Genomic DNA, 20,021 nt, shown 5'->3' on the forward strand with positions numbered 1-20,021 from the left:
CCTTTTCAGTTTGCACTCTCAGGTGAATGCTGTGCCAGCCATTTGTTACTTCATTCATAGAAAAAATTGGGGTTTTTTTCCCCCATACTTCTGTAACACCCACCATAACAGAGTTCCTTGTTCCTAATAACATAATAATAATAATTTTAATAATAAATTAAAACCAGATCAGTTGTTAAAATCTGGATTTAAAAAATGCAAGTCTTCTGCTACTATTTGCAAGTAACGTACTATTATGTTTTACTTTGCTTTTGTATATTTTCATTTTCCTTACTGGTGTTTGAGAGAATAATGCAAACAGTTGAAGAAAGGGCAAGATTTCATTTACAGAGAATAAGATTTTTTAAATCCTGAAAATTTATAGAGTTGTTACTTCAGTTATATAAATCTGAGATGTTATTTGAAAACCATGGTCCTCTAGAAAGGAAGCAGCATTTTTAATTTGGCAATTTCTTTTTATTAGAAACACATGTGGCCTCTATCAGTAATTATCAATATTAAATTACATTAGACAAATTTTAGCTCATGGATAATAAATGTGTGACAGCACCATGTGTTGTTTCTGAGTGAAGCTTTTGTCATATTTCATTTTGGGGGAATATTCACTTGACATTCCTCATTACACAGCTCCCATTCAAAGCTGAATAAAAAAAAGATGACTGAAGCATACTTTTGGGGTCACAACCTACCATTTCTTTGGACAAAGCTGTGTCAGTGTTTGTCTTATATATTCAGATTTTAGGGATTTGGAAATGGGTTTTAGTCACAGTAGGCTTAAATTTCAAATCCATCAAGTTTCTGAGCTCTTTTAACTCTCTTAAGTGGGGTTCTCACTCTGCAAGGCAGAAGAATACTGCAGGTGAAATCCTTGACAGCAGGTTCTTTTGCTTCTTGAAGCAAAGAGCAGTAAAGCTTCTCGTGTATCTGTGGAAGCATAGCCATAATTTTACTGCAAAGCTCTGCTGAGGAAAGCTGCACTTAGTCCGTGGAGGCAGAGCAAGAGATTGTTCCTGTGTTTTTATCTTATGGAAATGGGCTTTGTGGTCCTTTGTAGAGTCCCATGTGATAGGAAAACTGGCAGCTGTGATCCTCCAACTTCACTCTGCTCTGTGTTTCACATCCTGCGTGTCCTCAGTGGGAGAAATGACTGATTCCCTTTTTCTTCTGCCATGGCTGTTCAGGGGCATGAGGTCTGATTTATCACAGACACACCACTCAAGCTGATACTCCCATTATGCTTGTGTTGGAGGAATGAGAAAAGAGTACCATTGTAACTGGGATTACAGCATTTTTCCAGTTATGCTTAAAGACTCTGACAATTATAGGAAGAAACAGTTTTTGTATTGGCATGTTCTCTTTTTGTCAAGGTGAAAGTAGGTGAGGTGAAGAGAGAAAAAAATGGGACAAAAATCACTAGGTAATGAGGTAAAATGAATTACAAATAATACATGGAACTAATATGATGGGCATTTAATTTAAACAGTTTGGCATGCGAAGATTAAATGAAAATTTACCTGTAGAACTGAGAACTGTGTATATAGGACTTACATAGAACTGCTTGATAGTGATTTTGTTACCCTTCTTTCACTTTTGTAAATTACTGTGGACAGACCAGAAAACTGAAGTACCATCATAATTCCTCACTAGCACAAGGAAATACAGTGTAAAAGAATTGCCAAGTTCTAGTCCAACCCTACTTTTTTTTTAATGATAAGTACATGCACTTTACAGAATTGCAGGCTTCAGGAAGACTTCCCCACATCTCTCCCCACTGTATTCACAATGTCTAGAGAAATCCTCCATTTTTGCCTTCTGAAAGATCTCTTTGGCAAGGTATCTTGGGAGTATCAGAAACAGGGCAAGGAACAAGTTGGATATCAGCACTCCGATTTGCTTGGATGTTGGCCAGATCCTGCTGTCAGATTTTGTATTGAGGGAAAAAAAAAACCCTCACAGGTCTGAATGGAAAAAAAACTTTGAGGCCTTTCATCTTAGGTTGTGCTTTCAGGCCAAATCACCTGCCAGGATTACAGAGACATATTACACCCATGTTAAATTTAGTTCATTACAGGGATCTTGAGCATTGGTCTCCTAAGGACTAACATCTATATAAAAATAATGTGAAAAAGTGTAGGAGAGAAACAAGAGTTTAACAAGGATTTTTAAAGTTTGCTTCAAACAAAATAGATACGGAAAAAGACACAAAGTACTTTATAAAAAAAAAAAATCAACAGAAAAGTGGAAGTTTAAGTATGGATGATGAGGCATTATGTACAAGATGGTCTGGTCTTTGGGAGATTTCTGAGGATGTGCCAGGGACAGGCATGAGCTGTAGATTTGTGCATCCCAGCTACTCATGACAGCTGATTTAGTACTAACATTGCCTTCTTTGTACATAGCATGTCCAGCATAAGACTGTATATACCCATACATACTTTTTCACACCTGCATGGAGTTCTCTATGATAACAATGTTGATCTTCAGATCTGGTACCCAGCTTGATATTTTCTGGCCACAAACTGGCCATTTGTACTTCCTTTCTAAGTATGTAATACCAATGACTATAGCAGTAATAATGACTCATTGTGTGTGGAAGTGCTGTTGTAGTTTCTGTAGGGAATAAGAGACCTCAAGATAAACAACAAAGCTTGGTCTATTTTCAGACCTCCTATGGAGAGAGCAGCTACAGAATGCACAGATAAGCTGGGAATGACCATAAAATGATTTCAGCAGGTAACTTAAAATCCAGATAATTTATGAAGGGAATTTGTTCTGAGTGTTCTTTCAGGGCTTTAGGGAGGCACAGTCATAGCCTGTGATAGGAAGATTTGCAGCCCAGTGGCTAATTCAGTCAGTTGTCTGCTGCCCTTCAAGGCCTGGCTGAAGTTTTTTGATGATTGGTCTCCTTTCCTCAAGCTCCCACTTCTTCAGTGCACAGCAACAGGCCAGCCTAGCTCACAGCCAGCACGCTTTCTGCTCCAGAAAGGCTTTTGGTGAGGAGGGTAATCAAGGCCAAGTTGTGTGAATTGTTCTTCAGTCGTAGTCTGCTTCCAGCTGTCCTCTTTCTTGGCAGCAAGGGAGCAGGCAGGGATTGTGTTGGGCACAAACCCAGAGGTAATGCACATGCAGAACAGTCATTGTGTGTGGGTTTTGTATATCCAGCTTTTCTGGATCCACCCTACTTGGCTGGATCTTTACAGCCTGCAGACAGTGCTGTTCCTGCTGTGGTGTGGAGCTGAACCCTACTGTGGTAGCTGACGTGGCTTGATGGGTTTGTTGCCAAATGTACCATCATTTCACTGGTGACACTGAGAATAATTTCTGAATTTCACTGGTGTAGGCACTGTCTCATTAAAATGTAGGCTGGAGGAACAACTAGCAGATTCCTCCTTTTTGCATGTTTATTTTAGGTCTTAATAGACTTAAGTATTTCAGGACTCTGTAGTAAAATAAATGCCTGAGGGAGTCTGAAATGTTCACACATAACTAGGGCTGGCAGGAGAACAAGAATTCAGTGTCATGAAAAATTTAGCAGGCTTGGCATTTGTCTTGATGAGGAACTAAACACAGTTCTTCAGAGATTTTAATGAAAAAAAAGAGGGAGAACAAGTTGCTCTGCTATTAGCTGCAGGCTCATTAGCTGGGGCACTCGCCTGGAAGGTAGGAGACCCAGACTTAATCCTCTGGCCTGAATCAAGCAAAACATTCAAGTGTCTTTTCTCTGGTTAGCTGCTGTCTCTGCCGGTTTGTCTCCCTTACATGGCCCAAAAGTTGGAGATACCATCTGAGATGCCCCTTCAGTAGTAGGTGGGAATAAAGGTAGTTCTGGGTGCCTTCTTGTGTTGAAGAGTCTGCAGTTTGTGTTGGTGAGTGTTTGTGGGACAGTCCATAAGAACTGCGCAACTGTCTCTACTTAGACCGTTGTTTTTAAAATATGTCTTGAGTTTGCTTTCATGAAAAGTAAGCAATGACATTACCAGTATTACCTGTGTCTTCATGTTACTCCATGTCCCAAAGTGCTGTAATTAATTTCTAAGTTTATTTTAGTATACTAGTGGTTTACATTAAATGGCATAACTCATTAACTAGTGCTACAATCAACACACCAACGTGTTCTTGTCTTGATGATTTTTTAGTGGAATTTTAGTGGACTAAATTAATGAATATTTAACAGAAAAGGTGTCTGAAGCTTTTTAATTGTGATGTGAGCTAAAATAAAAAGAGTGTACATTAACTAAATAAAAGACTAAGGAAAGGTAAGAGGGAAGAAGGTAGAGGCAGAGATTTCCTTGGTTGTAAAAGGGAAGGCCAAGACACTGGGAAGCCTTGTCTCTAGGAGGTCACAGATGTAGGTGGCACTGCCTTGACTTCATATATATTGTGCAGTTCTCAGGGGTTCGTTGCCTGCCGGCTTCGCAGCTTTCAGTTCATAACCTTTGCAGGGGATAGGAGGCATGCAAGATAAAAATAAAGTATTTTGCAAAGCAAACGGGAGAGAGAACATGCATTTCTGCCCTCGGACTGGGAACGTGGTAGGAGATGCCTGCAGTAAGAAGATAATTTGGTGCACTCTGTCCAGTAACTTTACATTCAACTCGCATGACAGCCCCTCCTTCAAAGGCTGGTTTTTTGTTTTGTTTTTATGGATAACATCAATGAAGACTATTTTGAGCTGGGGGTGGGAGGGGAAGAGCTGAATGCATTTTAATCCAATAGAGTCCATGAAAAGAGACTGTAACCATAAAAACGTCAAATAAAGCACTTGTGTATTATTGTTTATAATGAATTGTTTTCTGCTTTTTCTGCTAATCAGGCATTTTCATAAATGCATCTTCCTTCCAAATGGATATGTTGTTATTCCCATGGAGCAGCTGCAGTAACATATCGTATTGCATGTTAGGATTTTTTCTTTCAAATGGAATGATGTATGAGTAATTTATGCCTAAAACACAGTAAAACTTATTATGCTGTCGTTCATACCACATCTTCTGAAATAAATAGATCCAAAAAGACACTTGCAGTGAAAGTTGGATTCCTGAGAGTTTATATAGGCTGATGAATGTTATGGGCTGATGCATCATTTTTATTCAGAAGAAATTTGTGTATGGTTCTTAATATCACTGCCTGCTCACCTCAGCACACATAATCTTAACATCAGTGTGGCAGAGGGCTTTATATGAAACTGCATTGATTAACAGCCTCCTTTAGTCACAGGATCTGACTTTGAAGTATCCTGTTATTTGTTTTCTGCTTGTGCATGTAAAGATTCTGACCAAGAATTGACTTTGCAGACTGTGACTGCTTCAGAAACATGTAATGAATGGTAACTGCCTCAGAAAACATATAATGAATGAGTATTTGGACCACTACTATACCTCAAAGATAAATAACAAATACAAAGAAAACACCAAAAAAAGGCATCTCAGATAACTGAGCAAGAGAGCTATGACTATTCCTTTGTCTTTATCTCTTCATGTAGAAACCATGACATTTTAAGTGTAGGAGGCTAATTCAAGTTCTGTGTAGTAAAAACAACTGCATCAGAACACTGCATGTGTGTTAGGCATTAACATGCCAAAGGACAAAATTAATGAAATGTGGGTAAACCTGATTTCAATTCTGGGTTTCTTTTTTCTCCATGCTTATCAATTGCATTTTATAAGGTCTGATCCTTTCAGAATGAGCATCTTTTAAGTGTTCCTGCTTAATCTCTTCCTTATGTAGTGCTGCATTATTAAGCATCATATAAAATAAGTTATTTTGTGTTGATATGAATGCAGACCAAGTCAAGCCATTAGCTGGCTTTTGCAGGGGCATTACATCTTTTTATAACAGAGGCACTGTGTGAATACAAATGTAATCTTGGCCAAGAACCTGTTAAAAAGTGTCTTTTTCAGAGGGAAAAAAAGCTTAGTCAAGTAAGAAATTTGTTAATGTCTTTTCTTATCAGTAAGTACTTTGGTAGATGTTTTGGCAGTAGAGATTCATGAAGGTTGATGGGAGGGAGTGGATAGTCTTAAAAAGCACATGTCATAAAGTATATGGGGAATTTTAGTTTTACAGGACAGGGCTTCCAGACCAATTCCTCTAAATGCTTTCTGTGTAGTAACTGGTTTTTATCTGGCAGCTTTTACTGGTACTGAGCGAGGCATCTTGAAAATAGACTACTTCAACATTAATAATTTTTCAGGAACTCAGAGACTTGTACAGCTTCTACTGGCAATCCAACTGTTTAGCTGACGAGCAGTTGTTTCAGAGTTTGCAAAGCACTCAGACAACAATTTCTTTTCATCCCTTTTCAAAGAGATGGATAACCTCTGCCTGCTGGCAGATATGGATGGCCCAGCTGGTGTGTCCCCTGTCCCTGGACCACGGCCCAAGGATTCTGGAAGCAGCTTGGTAAAGAGGGTTTGTTACCCTTGGCTCCAGTCAGGCGTAAACAAGTATTTTGTCTATGTTGGAATTTCTCTTATATGTATTTTGGCCCAATCTTTTGGGCTTTTCTATTTTCTTTGAGATAAAACCTCTTCATAGTAACTAGAGTGGTTTACTTTACTTCAGTTTTTACTATTCTGAAGTGGTCAAGTTGGCAAAGAAATAAAGATTATGGTATTACTGCTGGATTTTATAGCTAGTATTTCATGAAACTTTATTAGAACCCCCTTTTGTTCATTAGCTCCTAACTTTATGAAAAGCACTTTTGGACTGAAATTTTCTGTGTTTAGTCTGAGGCCAAAGGTATTTTTTTTACCTCCATTCAGCATTTTCTGACCTACCTAAGCTAATGTGAGTGGCTTGTATATTTTTTTAAGAACTGTTAAGTCTGTATTCTTTTGAACTTGAATGGATAACCCTATTTAAAATTTATGGGTTTGAATTGTACATATTACTAGAGCACTTGTCCAGTCCTGCTAAGTGTAAACACAGATAAAATGTTAAAAAATTTAAAGCTTTCAAATAAAGGGTTTATATAACTAGTCAAAATATATTCTATTTCAGATAGCAATAATTTCTTACAGTGGAAGAGTGATGAAAAATATGCAACTTTGCAGCACTCCGAAAAAATTTTCTCATCAGCTAATACATTATTGCTTGTATATTCGGGCAAAAATAAGGGACTTTGTGGGTTTTTTTATTTCATGCTGAATTTCCAGAGACACCTAAATAAAGAGTCCAGCTTTCTCTCAGTTCTCAGTACGCTATAATTTTTATTGTTCTTGGTTTTGGAAATAAATCCTCAATGAGATTAGGCTTTGTCAAAAATCTGGCCCCAAAATGCTACTTCTGGCCCATTTCAACACTGCTGCTGTAGCGGCTTTGGTAGCAAGCTGACTTCAGTGATCATGCAGTGGGTTTTCATTTAAGCTTTCCAGCTTCTTGCCTGTGGTAGTCTATTTGTTTCTAAAGTAGAAACATTTTCTCCACATGGGCAAAACTGATAAGTTCTCTTCCAGCAGAGAAATAAATTACATGCTAGATGTAATGAGACATCAATGTCCAGTAAATGTCCTGTTGCTTGTGCAAGTGGTACTGTGTGAGATAACAGTCCATAATTTTCTGGTAATTCTCTAATTCCTCCCCTCCCCAAAATTCCTTTGTTAAGGAGTTACATTTAATGTAGCAGGAAAAAGCCCTAACAAGAAACAAAACTTGAAAGTGCTGCAGGAAGGGAAGGGCTTTTGAAAATGAAGCAACAAGGAACTAACAAAAATATCCATTTCAGTGGTGTTACCTTCAGGCCCTTCAAGACTTCACTGCTGGTTATGTAAGTTTGATGTTTCATTGGCAGGACTGCTTTCTGCTTTCTCATTGCTAAATCTGCGCTTCTGTAGGCATGGCGTGATTCTTTAGTGTTATGGGAAATTTTATTGGTTTGCTTCAGTTTACTGGGAGAGGGCAGGGAGCAGCAGCGTGATGTTTTAGTGCACATGGAAGGCTCTGGCAGTAGTGCTGCTCATTCTGATGGCTGCTCAACATCGTGCTGGTCCCGGCAGAGCCGTGCTGGGAGGCACACGGAGCTTGTGGGGCAGCATGTGCCGGTGTCTGGGGCAGCTTGCAATCAGAAGCTGGTGAAGATGGAAACAGTCATTGTATCCTTCCTTCATCTCCTTCTCTTCCTCTTCTTTTGCAGTGCTGCAGCCCTGGTCTTTTGAAATAGCTATGATCCAAAAAATGCAGCTCACAGGGATATAAATAACCACACTAAAAGAACTAATTGGTTAGAGCATGGTGCTAACAACACCAAGGTCACGGGTTTGATCCCCATATGGGCCATTTACTTGAGACAGACTTGGTGATCCTTGTCAGTTCCTTCCAACCCAGAATAGTCTGTGATTCTTGTGGATTATAAGAAATAAGATTTTTTTGTAAGCAAGGTTTATAGAACACTTTTTCAGCAGTTTGTTGCTCTTTGTTCACATCTATCAAAATCTCTTTAAATTGCTATGTTTCCTTCTGAGAAAACAAGTCATATTCTGTGGTCTGCAAGCATAAGCAACTCGATGTCATTAAGCGCTTTTCTGGATGCTTGTTTTCAAAGATGTTGTTCCCTTTATGGCAGACTGCAAGGCAGTGGCCACACTGGTAGCAAAAGTAGGCAAAACTGGTATCCCTGTCATTGCTTAGACTGCTTTTCCCATATAGGACCCAGGAGAATTACGAAAACCAAATTTAGTTAATTAGTATTTGGTTTCATTCCTCTTTAGACTGCTTCTTACAGGGGTGGGAGGAATGAGGGTGGGAAATTACCTGATTCTAAAAACCGAGTGATTTGTGAATCATTCTCAGAAGGTTTATTTCCTCTTTAAGAAGCCTCTCTCCCACTCCCTTCCAAAAAAACTTTCAAGTTCTCTTGTGCTCCTCAAGATGTATTTCCTGTCCTATTCCAAAGAAGACATTTTCTGCCCACCCTAATTTAGCCAAAAGCAACTGTGGAAATACAAAGTGCATCGACTACCACTGAGTCATGTTGGAAGAATGATAAACCAGAGTGACATGGCTCAATCCATTTCACCTCTAATAATAAAAAGTCATGGATAGCAAGAACAAAGAAGCATTTCTTCAAAGGTTACTTTTATAGGTGATTACTCTTTATGAATTGCCATCTGAAAGAGTATCAGCATCCAGAAAAATTACAGTCTTTTACAAAGGTCAGGATTGAGAGTGGAAACTTGGTAAACACTTCAGCGTCATTGCTGAGTGAATATAAGACAGACTGAGAGCGGTTATCCTTCCTACATTGATTGTAGTATATGCCAGCTGCTCCATTTTTGATGCTTGATTCCATTTCTGGAAATGCAGGGGGGAAAAAAAAAAACCTGGTGGGTTTTTTCCCTGTTTTTAGCTTGTGTCTGTGGTGTGTTTATAGTTTGGGTTTTCTGAACATGAAAATCCTGGCAGGTTTTTCTGAAGGGCTGGTTTCTTTCTTACAGCACTGTGTGATGCTTAGTTTGTTTTGCGTGCGAATTGATGAATAGGGAGTAGAGGGAATGACTGGCTGTACATTCCCGCTACCCAAGAGATCTCTCCTGCCCTTTCCCCTCCCCCATGGTAGTGGTCAGTGAAGCAGCAGGCCCAGGGAGATGTGCACAGCCATGTAGGGCTCTGACTGAGGCAGCAGTGATTGGCCATGCACGGGTGCCTTTTTGCATTGCACAGGTGCACAGCTGTGCATGTGTGCCTGCACGTAGAGCAGCCATGCGCCTCTGCAACTTGGCTGCGCTTGAGCAGGCACCAACTGCTGTGGGAGGAAAGGGCCAGGTCTGTGGCCAAGTTACAGAGGACCCACGTGGGGGACCCCAGGAGCTCCCCTCCATGCACAGTCAAGTGCTACGCACCCTTGGAGACCTTCTGGCTGTGATGCTCAAGCTACTGTGTGCTGGCTGCCAGGGCTTGCAAGTTGGTTGCAGGTGGTACTTGGCTGGGCCAAAACTGCGAGTGTGCAACTTGTACAGCTGGGTCGGTGGTTGGGTTGGTGTCTCCTTGTCCTGGCTGTGCTGTATGAGACTCCCATCACAAGGCAGAGGAGTCTGAATCCCAGCAGATGCTCTAAATGGAGAGGTGACATTTTCATGTGAGAACTTCTACATCTCAAGTGAAGATAGGAGTTAATCAGAATATTTTGCAATCTGGCGTTGATTTCAGCTTGCTTCTGTCCAAAACTGCACCCCCACCCCCCAAAAAAAGAGGAATGTTTTTCTAAAAATACAGAGACCTATCACTTAAAATGCTTTTCTGAGTAGAATGGAGATTTTTCACTCTTCTGGAAATAGCTCTCTGTTCCCTTCCAGTATTTTGCATGCCCAGTTTTAATTAATATTGAGGGAAATAAACGGGAAGATTCAGTTGAGTTGAGCAGAATAGCTCCTAAAAAATAAAACGTGGATGGTAGAGATGCTTGATGTTTTAGTTCAGCTTATGGACTTTCTGCCTAGGTGAGTGGACCTTTGCCCTGCACCTGGCTCTGAATTTATAAGGTGATTCCTTTTGAAAATAAGGATAGTAAAAGAATTTTTAAAAAAAGAAGTAAGAGCTATGCACTTCGGTTAGGATGCTCTGTCAGTTAAGGCTCAGAGTCTGCAATTTCACTACAGACAAAACTCCCATTTAAAGCAAAGATGAGCACTGCCTGAACTCAGGATTGAAGAAGGAGCTATTGTGGTCATGCAGTCTGACCCCTGTAAGAACGGGGGACCCCTTTTCATTTAACAATCTGCTTAGCAGCAGCTGTTAACTTTTTGAAACAACCAAAATGCTTCAAAACATAAAGTGTTTGCTTCAGAAATGTGTGTCAGTCCTAAGGCATAACCATTTTTCTTAAGAAATATTTCTCTTTTTTAGAAGATAATTACCAGTTTTATATTACAGACTCTGGTTATTATACTACACTTACAAGAGGGAAAAAAAACAAATTACAATATTTCAGGCCAGTATTTCTCTTGCTTTCTAATGGATTACTTTTGTTTTTCAAAGCAATGTCCTTTGATTATAGTCTTGCAAAGTTTTACCTTTCACAGTCTGCAGAAGTAGTTGCAACCTCGTGAGTTAGAATACATGTCAACATAATACAGGTTTTGTTTAGAAGTACTAACTTTTTGAGAAAATCTAGGAAAAGTAGATGTCATTTGTGTTTAAAGTTTGCATCTGACATGAAGGCACAGTTCATCAGAAGGATTTGAAACTTCAAAAGTACACCTCCCAATTTATGGATAAAAGGGTCATTATCCATTATACTTACAAAAGCAAAACACAGACAAATGGAGAATCCACAGTAGATCACAAGCATAATTTCTATTCATTTAAAAGCATTTATTTTTAAAAGAGTCCTTGGCATGTAGTTTCTTTTCACTGCAGTGTTTTCCACTATAGATGAATTTATACAGTCTTATTTTTATATATGTATATATTTGGAAGACTGTCTATGCATGTATTTCCTTGGGGAGATCTTCACAGTAGCTACAGTGGTCGACTGTGGTATAAGTAGATAAAGAGAACTGTGTTGGCTATAAATAATTGTTCTTTGTGTGCTATGCAACAGCACTTTTTGGTACTTCCATTTGCATGTAGAGTATTAATTAAGAGATAACTGTCACTGCAGGTTGGCTGCAGAAGGCTGCAGGATCCAGCAGAGAGATAAATGCCAATGCCAAGTCATACAGGTTGGAGAGCATACTGGAAGACCATAATGAAAAATTAGTTTAAAATTAAAACTCACTTATTACTAACTTATTGTGTTATATGCAGAGATGAAGAGGTCCAAAATACAGTCATTAAGGGTTGTACATACCAGGTGGGGGGGTTGGGTTTTTTTAGGGGCTTTTTTGGGTCAATCTACATGTGATACACTGGAAATTGAAATTTTGGGATGCAATCAGTAAACTTGTTAGGAGGGTATAGGTGCCCTTTTTAACAAGAGTGTGTACAGCTTTCAGCGCACTGGGAAGTCCTAGAACAGATTGCAAAAAGTCATCTCATCTTGATTCAGAAGGCTTCTAAGTGTCCTTCATGTTTGAAAGTGTTCTGGTTTCTAATTAATTTAGCCAGTAGACGTGTTATTTCTGACCTTCAAAAATCACTGCCTGTCTCATCCAAGTTTTAAAAGATCCTTAAACTGTTTTATTAAAAAAAAACCCAAACAAAAATGAAAACAAAAACCCAGCAACCTGCCTTGTTGTAACCAGCAAAGTACAAAGTAGAGAGATATATAGCTATTCTTAGTCATCCATTATATGTATAACATGTTTTTCCACAGTATGGGGTATGGGTTTTGGTTTATATGCCTTAATAGTGCCATTTAATCTAACATCGAATCTTCATTTCTGTGAACTCACCAGCAAAAATCCCATTAATTTCAGTAAAGAGGTATCTCTTTGCAGTTTGTAATATAATACCATCTTCTTACTGACATTGAAGTCAGTAAGAATCTCTTTACCACTTCAAAATAAGACTCTTTCTGGGTGTTTGAGATGCAGATAGAGGAATTTTTTGCTTCAGTCTCAGTGACAAGGGCTGCCAACACTGTGAAAAGAAAAACACACTACTCTGCCATAGCTAAACAGCCTAAACAGAGCTGTCTACTGTTGTATTGCTTTAAGCAGCCATCAGAAGTTGTATGTAAGTTAGATATAGGATTTATGCAACCTGATTGAGATTAAAATAATGGCCCTTCAAATTTTTACAGTGAAATTACTTTTTCAAAGTACGTAACTTGCAAATGCAATTTACAATGGAAGTAAATTGATAATGCCAGGATTTTAGGGACAATCTAGATATATGAACAAGATTTCTGCATTAAAGAAATTCGTTTAAACACTGAAAACTACACATTTTTAAGGTCATGTTTCAGCTCAGGGAAGTTTTCGTTGCTTCATGAATTATAGTCAGAAAAATCTGATTTATAATCAGAATAGAAAATAAACAAGGTTTTTTCTTCTTAGAGTCATTGCCAGAAAAATCTTTCTGCTTTAAGAGTTTGAATCTGGTGGGAAGATTTTATAAGTGCATGTGTTTTAGGACTCCTCAGAAACTCTGGGTTATCTATTTCAGCCTGCCCACCCTGAAAGAGCAGGAGATCATCACTACTGCTTCTCTCTCATCCCACTTTTCTCCTAAATACCATGTTCCAATGATGCCTTTTCCTGGTCTTAAAATCAAGAATCAAACATGGTTAGAAGGGAAAATGGGGTTTTACCTCAGTATTTATTTTAAGGATCCTTAGGTGCACATGTCCAGGTCAAATGCACTGAAACGCACAGCGCAATGCCCACCCCCAAAAGATCTGGTACATCATTGTAGGTCTTACTAATTAGCATATCTATCAAAGATTCCCCAATGAGAGGCTTGAGTTAGCCCCTCTCCCCAGGGAACCTTCCCCCTGGATGGTTCTATCTTAGTTTACAAAATGTGTGCTGGAGAGGGCCTTGGTGTCTGGGGCTTTCTGATCCCTAACTGCGAGGCTTCTAAGATGTTTAGTCTCCTAGCTTAACAGAATAAGTCTAAGAATGTGAGCTAAAAAACACTAATACAAAAAGCTGTAAAAAGGTATATAAAAGGGGTATAAAAGAAAAGGCAAAAAATCACCAAAAGTGTCTAATACTGTTTTCTCTAAAATACATCTAGTGGAGATGCAGTTGATCCAGGCACCCATTGTTGTTGTTGAAGCAAAGTGCTTCTCCAGCATGTGATAACCTATAAAGGATGAAAGCTGAGCAGTTGTTGGCTTTATTCTTCGTAATACCATGTAAATAAGCTTAGATGCTGCAAATTGCTATGTTTGTTTGTTTGTTTGTTTTGGGGTTTTTTGAGGTTTTTTTAGGGGAAGGCAACTTGTACATAACTGTAAACTGTGAGTTGTGTCCAGGTAGAAGTGCCTGAGGCTCTGGGGTTGAAGGCACAGCTCTGCCCTGCTGTGCCCTACTCTGCCCTCAGTCCTTCCCACACTCTGCAGCAGCCCCACTCTGCTTCCCTGCTCTCATACCAGTGGTGTAAGCCATCATCAATTGACAGAGGCACAGCCTTAGACTTACTTAAGCCTTAATATACTGAAATACAGAAATTCTTATGCATTACTACCAGTCCATTGTTGCAGTCTTCCCCACTGTTTATTTGCTATCTTTTTATGGGTTGCACTTACCATACTTGTCCCTTTGAGCTTTTCCATATGTGACATCAGTTCTGCTTCCAGCTTTTAATTTGTGCCATCTTTTAGATGAGTGCTGATCATAGTGGAGAACACTGCATTTTTTTTTTTAACATAATTACCTTGTACATATCTATTTAATGTGTCCATTATTAGCTCAGGTGTATTTCTTTCTTTAATGTTCTCCTTAAAACCAATTTTCTTTGTGTTTTGCTTTCTTTGGGGACTCATATCCTTAGCAAATGTATTCACCTCTTCACATATTGCAATATTGAATCTGTTCTTACTGGAGTTTGCCTATATTTTGCATTTTCATGTAAGATAATTTTTTTTGAAGTACATAAAGATCATTTGGAGTCATATCTTTTCAGTTATGAAAATAACAACAAATTAAAGTGTGTTTTTCCTCATAATTGACCTAAAACATGAGATTTAAATACTCTTAAGTCCAGTATATCTCCTTTGAAAAACAGCTTCCTGTTGAATCAAGTGCACATATAAAAACAAGGACTTTTGCTTTTTTAAAATACAGGCAAGAAAGTCAAAGCAGAACAACAGAATGTTTTGCTAGGTGGATATCAAAAGAAGCAGAATGGGGAGAAAATCAAAGGTTGTATTTTTGTGGGTTTTCTTAGTATGAAATATTCTTAGTGCTGTATGCCTCTAAGCTGTATGGAAAAAGTGTTGTAATCAATCTAATTGGCTTTTGTCATACTTAATGATTTTTATGATTTATAAATGCATTCATTAAGACTTCAGTAAGAGATATTGCAAAATATATTTAAATTCCTTTCATTCTATGTAAAAAAAAGTATTGGAAAGGAATATGCACATTATTTACAATTCCTCTAGAAAGTGTGTTAAGTATTTTTTTTTTATGTGTAGCTTATTCTATAAATGGCAGTATAGATAGCTCTCTCTCTTTTCACTTGGAATCAAAGGGGAGCTCACTGCAAAAATTTGCCAGTGCTGGATGAAGTTGTACAGAAATACGTGTCCCAGCTGGTTGGCCTAGGGTTCTTCTGAAAAATTGGCTTATAATGTAGCTGGCTCCATTTTCTCTGCAGACCTTGTAACTTTGTGATGAGAAAGCAACAAAAGGAGGGCTGAGAAGAATAGCCATCCTTTATTGGATGAAGGGGGAAAATACAGTGACGAAGGATGAGGAAGACTCTGAGCTAACTTAATGCCTTCTTTGCCTCAGTCTTTAATAGTAAGACCACTTGTCCTCAAGGTCCCCAGCCCCCCTGAGCTGGAAGACAGGGATAGGGAGCAGAACGAAGCCCCTGTAATCCAAGAAGAAATAGCCAGTGACCTGCTGTGCAACTTGAACACCCACAAGTCTTTGAGGATCAACCCAAGGGTACTGAGGGAGCTGGCAGAAGAGCTCACCAAGTCACTTTCAATCATTTACCAGCAGCCATGGTTAAGCATGGATGTCCCAGGGAACTGGAAGTTGGCAAATGTGATGCTCATCTACAGGAAGGGCCAGAAGGAGGATCCAGGGAACTGCACACCTGTCAGCCTGACCTCAGTGCTGGGGAAGGTCATGGAGCAGATCATCTTGAGTGCCATCATGCAACATGTATGGGACAAACACAGGATCAGGCCCAGCCAGCACAGGTTTACAAAAGGCAGGTCCTGCTTGACCAACCTGGTCTTCCTTCTGTGACAAAGTGACTCACTTAGTGGATGAAGGAAAGGCAGTGGATGTTGTCTACCAAGACTTTAGTAAAGTTTTTGATACTTTCTCCCACAACATTCTCCTGGAGAAACTGGTTTCCCATGGTGTGGACAGTTGTATTCTTTGTTGGTATAAAACCTGTCTGGGTGGCCAGGACCAGAGAGTGGTGGTGAATGGAATTGTGTCCAGCTGGTGGCTGTTCAGTAGTTGAGTTTCCCAGGGCTCAGTACTGGGGCTAGTCCTGTTTGAATTTTTTATCAATGATGTGGAGGAGATTGAGTGTGCCCTCAGTCAGGTCACAGACAACACCAAGCTGGGGAGGAATGTTGGTCTGCTGGGGGGTAGAAGGTTCCACAGAGGCATCTGCACAAGCTGGATCAATGGTCTGAGGCAAATTGTCTGAGGCTTAACAAGGCCAAGTACTGGGTCCTGTACTTGGATCACAGTTCCATGCAATGCTACCGGCTGGGAGAAGAGTGGGTGGAAAGCTGTCTGGCAGAAAAGGACCTGGAGGTGCTGGTCAACAGCTGGCTGAACATGAGCTAGCAGTGTGTCAGGAAGGTCTAGCTTGAATATTAGGAAAAATTTCTTCGCTGAGAGAATGATCAAAACTTGGAACGGGCTGTACAGGGAAGTGGTTGAGACTGTGTTCCTGGAGGTGTTTAACAGATATGTGGATGTGGCACTTAGGGACATGGTTTAGTGGTGGACTTGGCAATGCTGAGTTAAAGGTTGGACTCAATGATCTTAAAGTTCTTTTCCAACGTAAATGATTCTATGATTGTAAGACCTGCCTGCCAGAATTAGGTTTATTTATAAAAAGTTGCATAATTTCCTGGTGGTGTTACAGCCCTAATCAAGTGATTTTTGCAGTAGCAGAGATCTATCCCTGCTGAGTGTAGTAGTGGGAGCTTTGCTAATATCCTCGCACTTCCACCTCACACCTGACACATGGTGTTTTCTGAGCTGAGAAATTCAGTAGGCCAGGGCACCCAAGTGATGCATGTTCTGGATGGCTACTCATCAGTGCAGTGCAGTGTCAACTAGCCATGTAGCACTGAGACAATTAATAGATTTGAATAAATGAGGGAATTTACAAAACAATTAAGGAACTTTGGCCATGACACACTTTCAGGCAACATGGTATTTTGTGTGATTATGATTTGTGCAATCAAGGCTCTGTTATGCCTGAAAGTTATCGAGTGTAAATTGAGAAGAAGCATTTTGAAGAATGTTGCGTATAAAGTTTAAAGATACTACTAAGATGCTGATTTGCTTCAGACAGTACATATGCATATGTATGTATATATATATATATATATGCATATACATCTGGAACGCATTACTGTAGCTCTCCTCTCTAGTAAGAGAGGTCCAAAGTAAGTAAAGCAAATTGTTCCAAGATTAAAAAATATATTACAAAAAACCCTGCTTTTTTTTTTTTATTGGAACTATTCAAAAAATGAAATATAATGGCTACCTAAATCAATTTGAGTATATAATAAACAATCTATTAAATATTCCATCAAGAAATAACCAAAAATTCAGGTTACTGAAGCAAGCAATGTGAAAAATCAAGGTGTAGCAAGAAAATTTGTTGGCATTTTATCTTGAACTAGAAAATGTGCCCACTCCCTACTTCTAAATTCACAAGTTGAGCCCTGTAAAATGTTGGTCCCCCATCCTTGTTATTTCCCTGATAATAAACCTTGGGTTTTACACAGAAGTTACCTGACTAATAGTAAGTGCTCACTTTCCTTCCAGGACCAAGCCTGCATCTTAAATTATAATAATATGTGTTGTGCTGTTCACTACAAGAAGAGGTAAATGATATGTGAAAGTATTAAGTAAATAGGTTGTGGTGAGGCTGTCATAGGTTTCTTCCCAGGGAAGCCAATTGGTTAGGCTTAGCAACATGTTTTAGAGATATTTAAAATACTATTATGGGATAAACTGAATATGAAAGAAAAATAATAATAATTAGCATGAGTCTAGCAGTGTACAAGGGAGGGATGGTAATTCAAGCTACTGGTGCCAGTATGATTTATTGTGTTAAACTTAACATTGAGAAGTGCAGCACTTCTCCAACATAACTATACAACTAAGTGCCATAAAACCAAGTCATTACATTAACGCTGTCTGCATCATTAATTGTTGTCTTCCCTGATGGGGGAGACATTGAGATTTTTGCCAGGAGAAAAAAGGAGGCGAATGGGACTTCATGGTTCTCAGTCTCCAGATAGGTGTTTATTAATTCTTATCTAAGGAGTACAAGCCACTGGCATGGCTTAGACATAGCACAGAGCAGAGAATGCAGCAAGAGGACAACTTACCAAGATCTCACAGCCTTTTTAAAGGTAAATTACCCAATGAAGGCTTAAAATGCAAGATATTTTCACTTTTTTGCCAATGTCCAACAAGTTCCTAAATCACGTAGACAGGAACTACGGAATTCTTTATCCAATCATCCCAAACTACTATTGCTGCAAAATATGGAGTTAGTGAAGAAGGAGAAAGAAGCTTTTAACTATAACTTATCCTCCATTTTGAGGTTTTCTACTTCTATCTATTTACTATGCAAATAGACCTAAAAAACTCTAGATTTTTCACCCTGTGATAATCTCACATAGTATTCTATCACCTAATTCACACCATTGCAGATTCAAATTCTTCCCAGAGGCTAGGCAAACTTTCCCATGGACAAAGGTCAAAAACAGTACTGTCCAGGGGGGTAAAACCTTTCAAAACAGGCAGAGAAATATTCTCTGCATTCTGGGTTCCCACATTACGTGATGAAAAAAAGCCCCTTTTCCTCTAAGTTAAATTCAGATTTATAGTTTTGAATGATAACCATGCAGGTTAATCTAATTTTGTTTTTAACATTAATTATGTAATAAAGCTTCTTCATATTCTGGTACATTCCCCACCTACAGGCCACGTAACGCTTTATTCAAAAGTAATCCAACAGTCTTACTCTGAGTAAGATCTGTGCTCACTAAAGACTATGAAGAACCCATATATTCACAGGGTGGATTAGGTAACTCTCTCTGCTGCATTCTGGCCTAATTATTGTTCCATTGAAAGACTAAATGCATTGTTGTGGTCTGTTGTAAGGCTTTATTTAAATCTGTCTTCCTCCATGATGACTTTAAGATACTTTCAAGATGCAGAAATGGGATGTGGTCATTGTGTATGCATGTTTTAAAACAACTTGTGCAGATGAACACAAGTTTGACAGGTGAAACATTTTGATAGGTTTTAAATAGCATATGTGTCTGAGAAACACTGCTGAAAACTAAAAGTTCTGTCAGAGTAACTCCTGTGGTAGAAATTTACAACGGTGAGTTTCCCTGTATGTGTGAGCTTGGAAAACTGGTCCTGTTTGTCTGTGTGCCTGCATATCTGTATTATTTTCTTTCATTAGTAGATTTTAGACAGGAGTGTCCCACTGAAAGAAGCAATCTTGAAAGAAGCACTGTTCATTGATATATCAAGTCATGGCATTGTGTTATGGATTCTAAAGCACTTAAATCAGTTTATTTCAGGCAATTGTCATATTTTCTTTGTCCATCTTCTTTGCTTGTTTGAAGTAGATTATTTGCCTTTTGGTGGTACAAGAAATAAATTATTTGGTTTTCATATGATATCTTGACCCATATTTTAAATTCTTTTTATTTTTTTTATAGGTCCTCCCATGCCATCCTCCTCATCTAGTCCATCAGTTACTGAACATTTACACTCCCCTCCTCCATCACCCAATCTCCATGACAACCAGAGGTGGTTATTAAGTAATAATGCCAGCCAGCCAGTTCAGGACTCTGATACAGATGAGGACTATACTGCCGGCTCATTTCTAGTACAAACCGGTGCTAATCCAGTATCTGTCCCAGGTCATGGTAAGAAGAGGACACTTTGTCCATAGTTTAAATACCCTTTTATTTTCCATCCTCTTAAGAAATTGTCTAATAAAACTTAAATATATCAAAATGACTCTGTATTTTAAACTGGTTTTTCCTTAAATGCTGTAAGTTGGTTTGGGTTTTTTTTTTTACTGTAAGATAAGCAACAGTAGAAAATAACTGCTAATATATAAAAGCTCATTGTAGTAATTTAACAGGCAATGCTTATGTGAAGCAATAGATATTAATGGTTTATTATGAAATGTAATTTTTAGCAAGTGACTAACCTTTAGTTGTACTT

General features: G+C 38.8%; 1 protein-coding gene across 8 annotated transcripts in view; it reads left to right on the forward strand.

Annotated features, from left to right (window-relative positions):
- The window catches only part of TENM3 (teneurin transmembrane protein 3), a 413,821-nt gene that overhangs the window by 220,374 nt on the left and 173,426 nt on the right, over window positions 1-20,021 (forward strand). For all 8 annotated transcript variants that reach the window (XM_082282288.1, XM_082282290.1, XM_082282291.1 and 5 more), the window contains one exon: window positions 19,508-19,717. In XM_082282288.1, the coding sequence (XP_082138414.1) occupies window positions 19,508-19,717 (210 nt within the window). The remainder of the gene's footprint in view (window positions 1-19,507; window positions 19,718-20,021) is intronic.

This window comes from Coloeus monedula, assembly GCF_965178545.1.
Source record: "Coloeus monedula genome assembly, chromosome: 5".
NCBI lineage: Eukaryota > Metazoa > Chordata > Aves > Passeriformes > Corvidae > Coloeus > Coloeus monedula.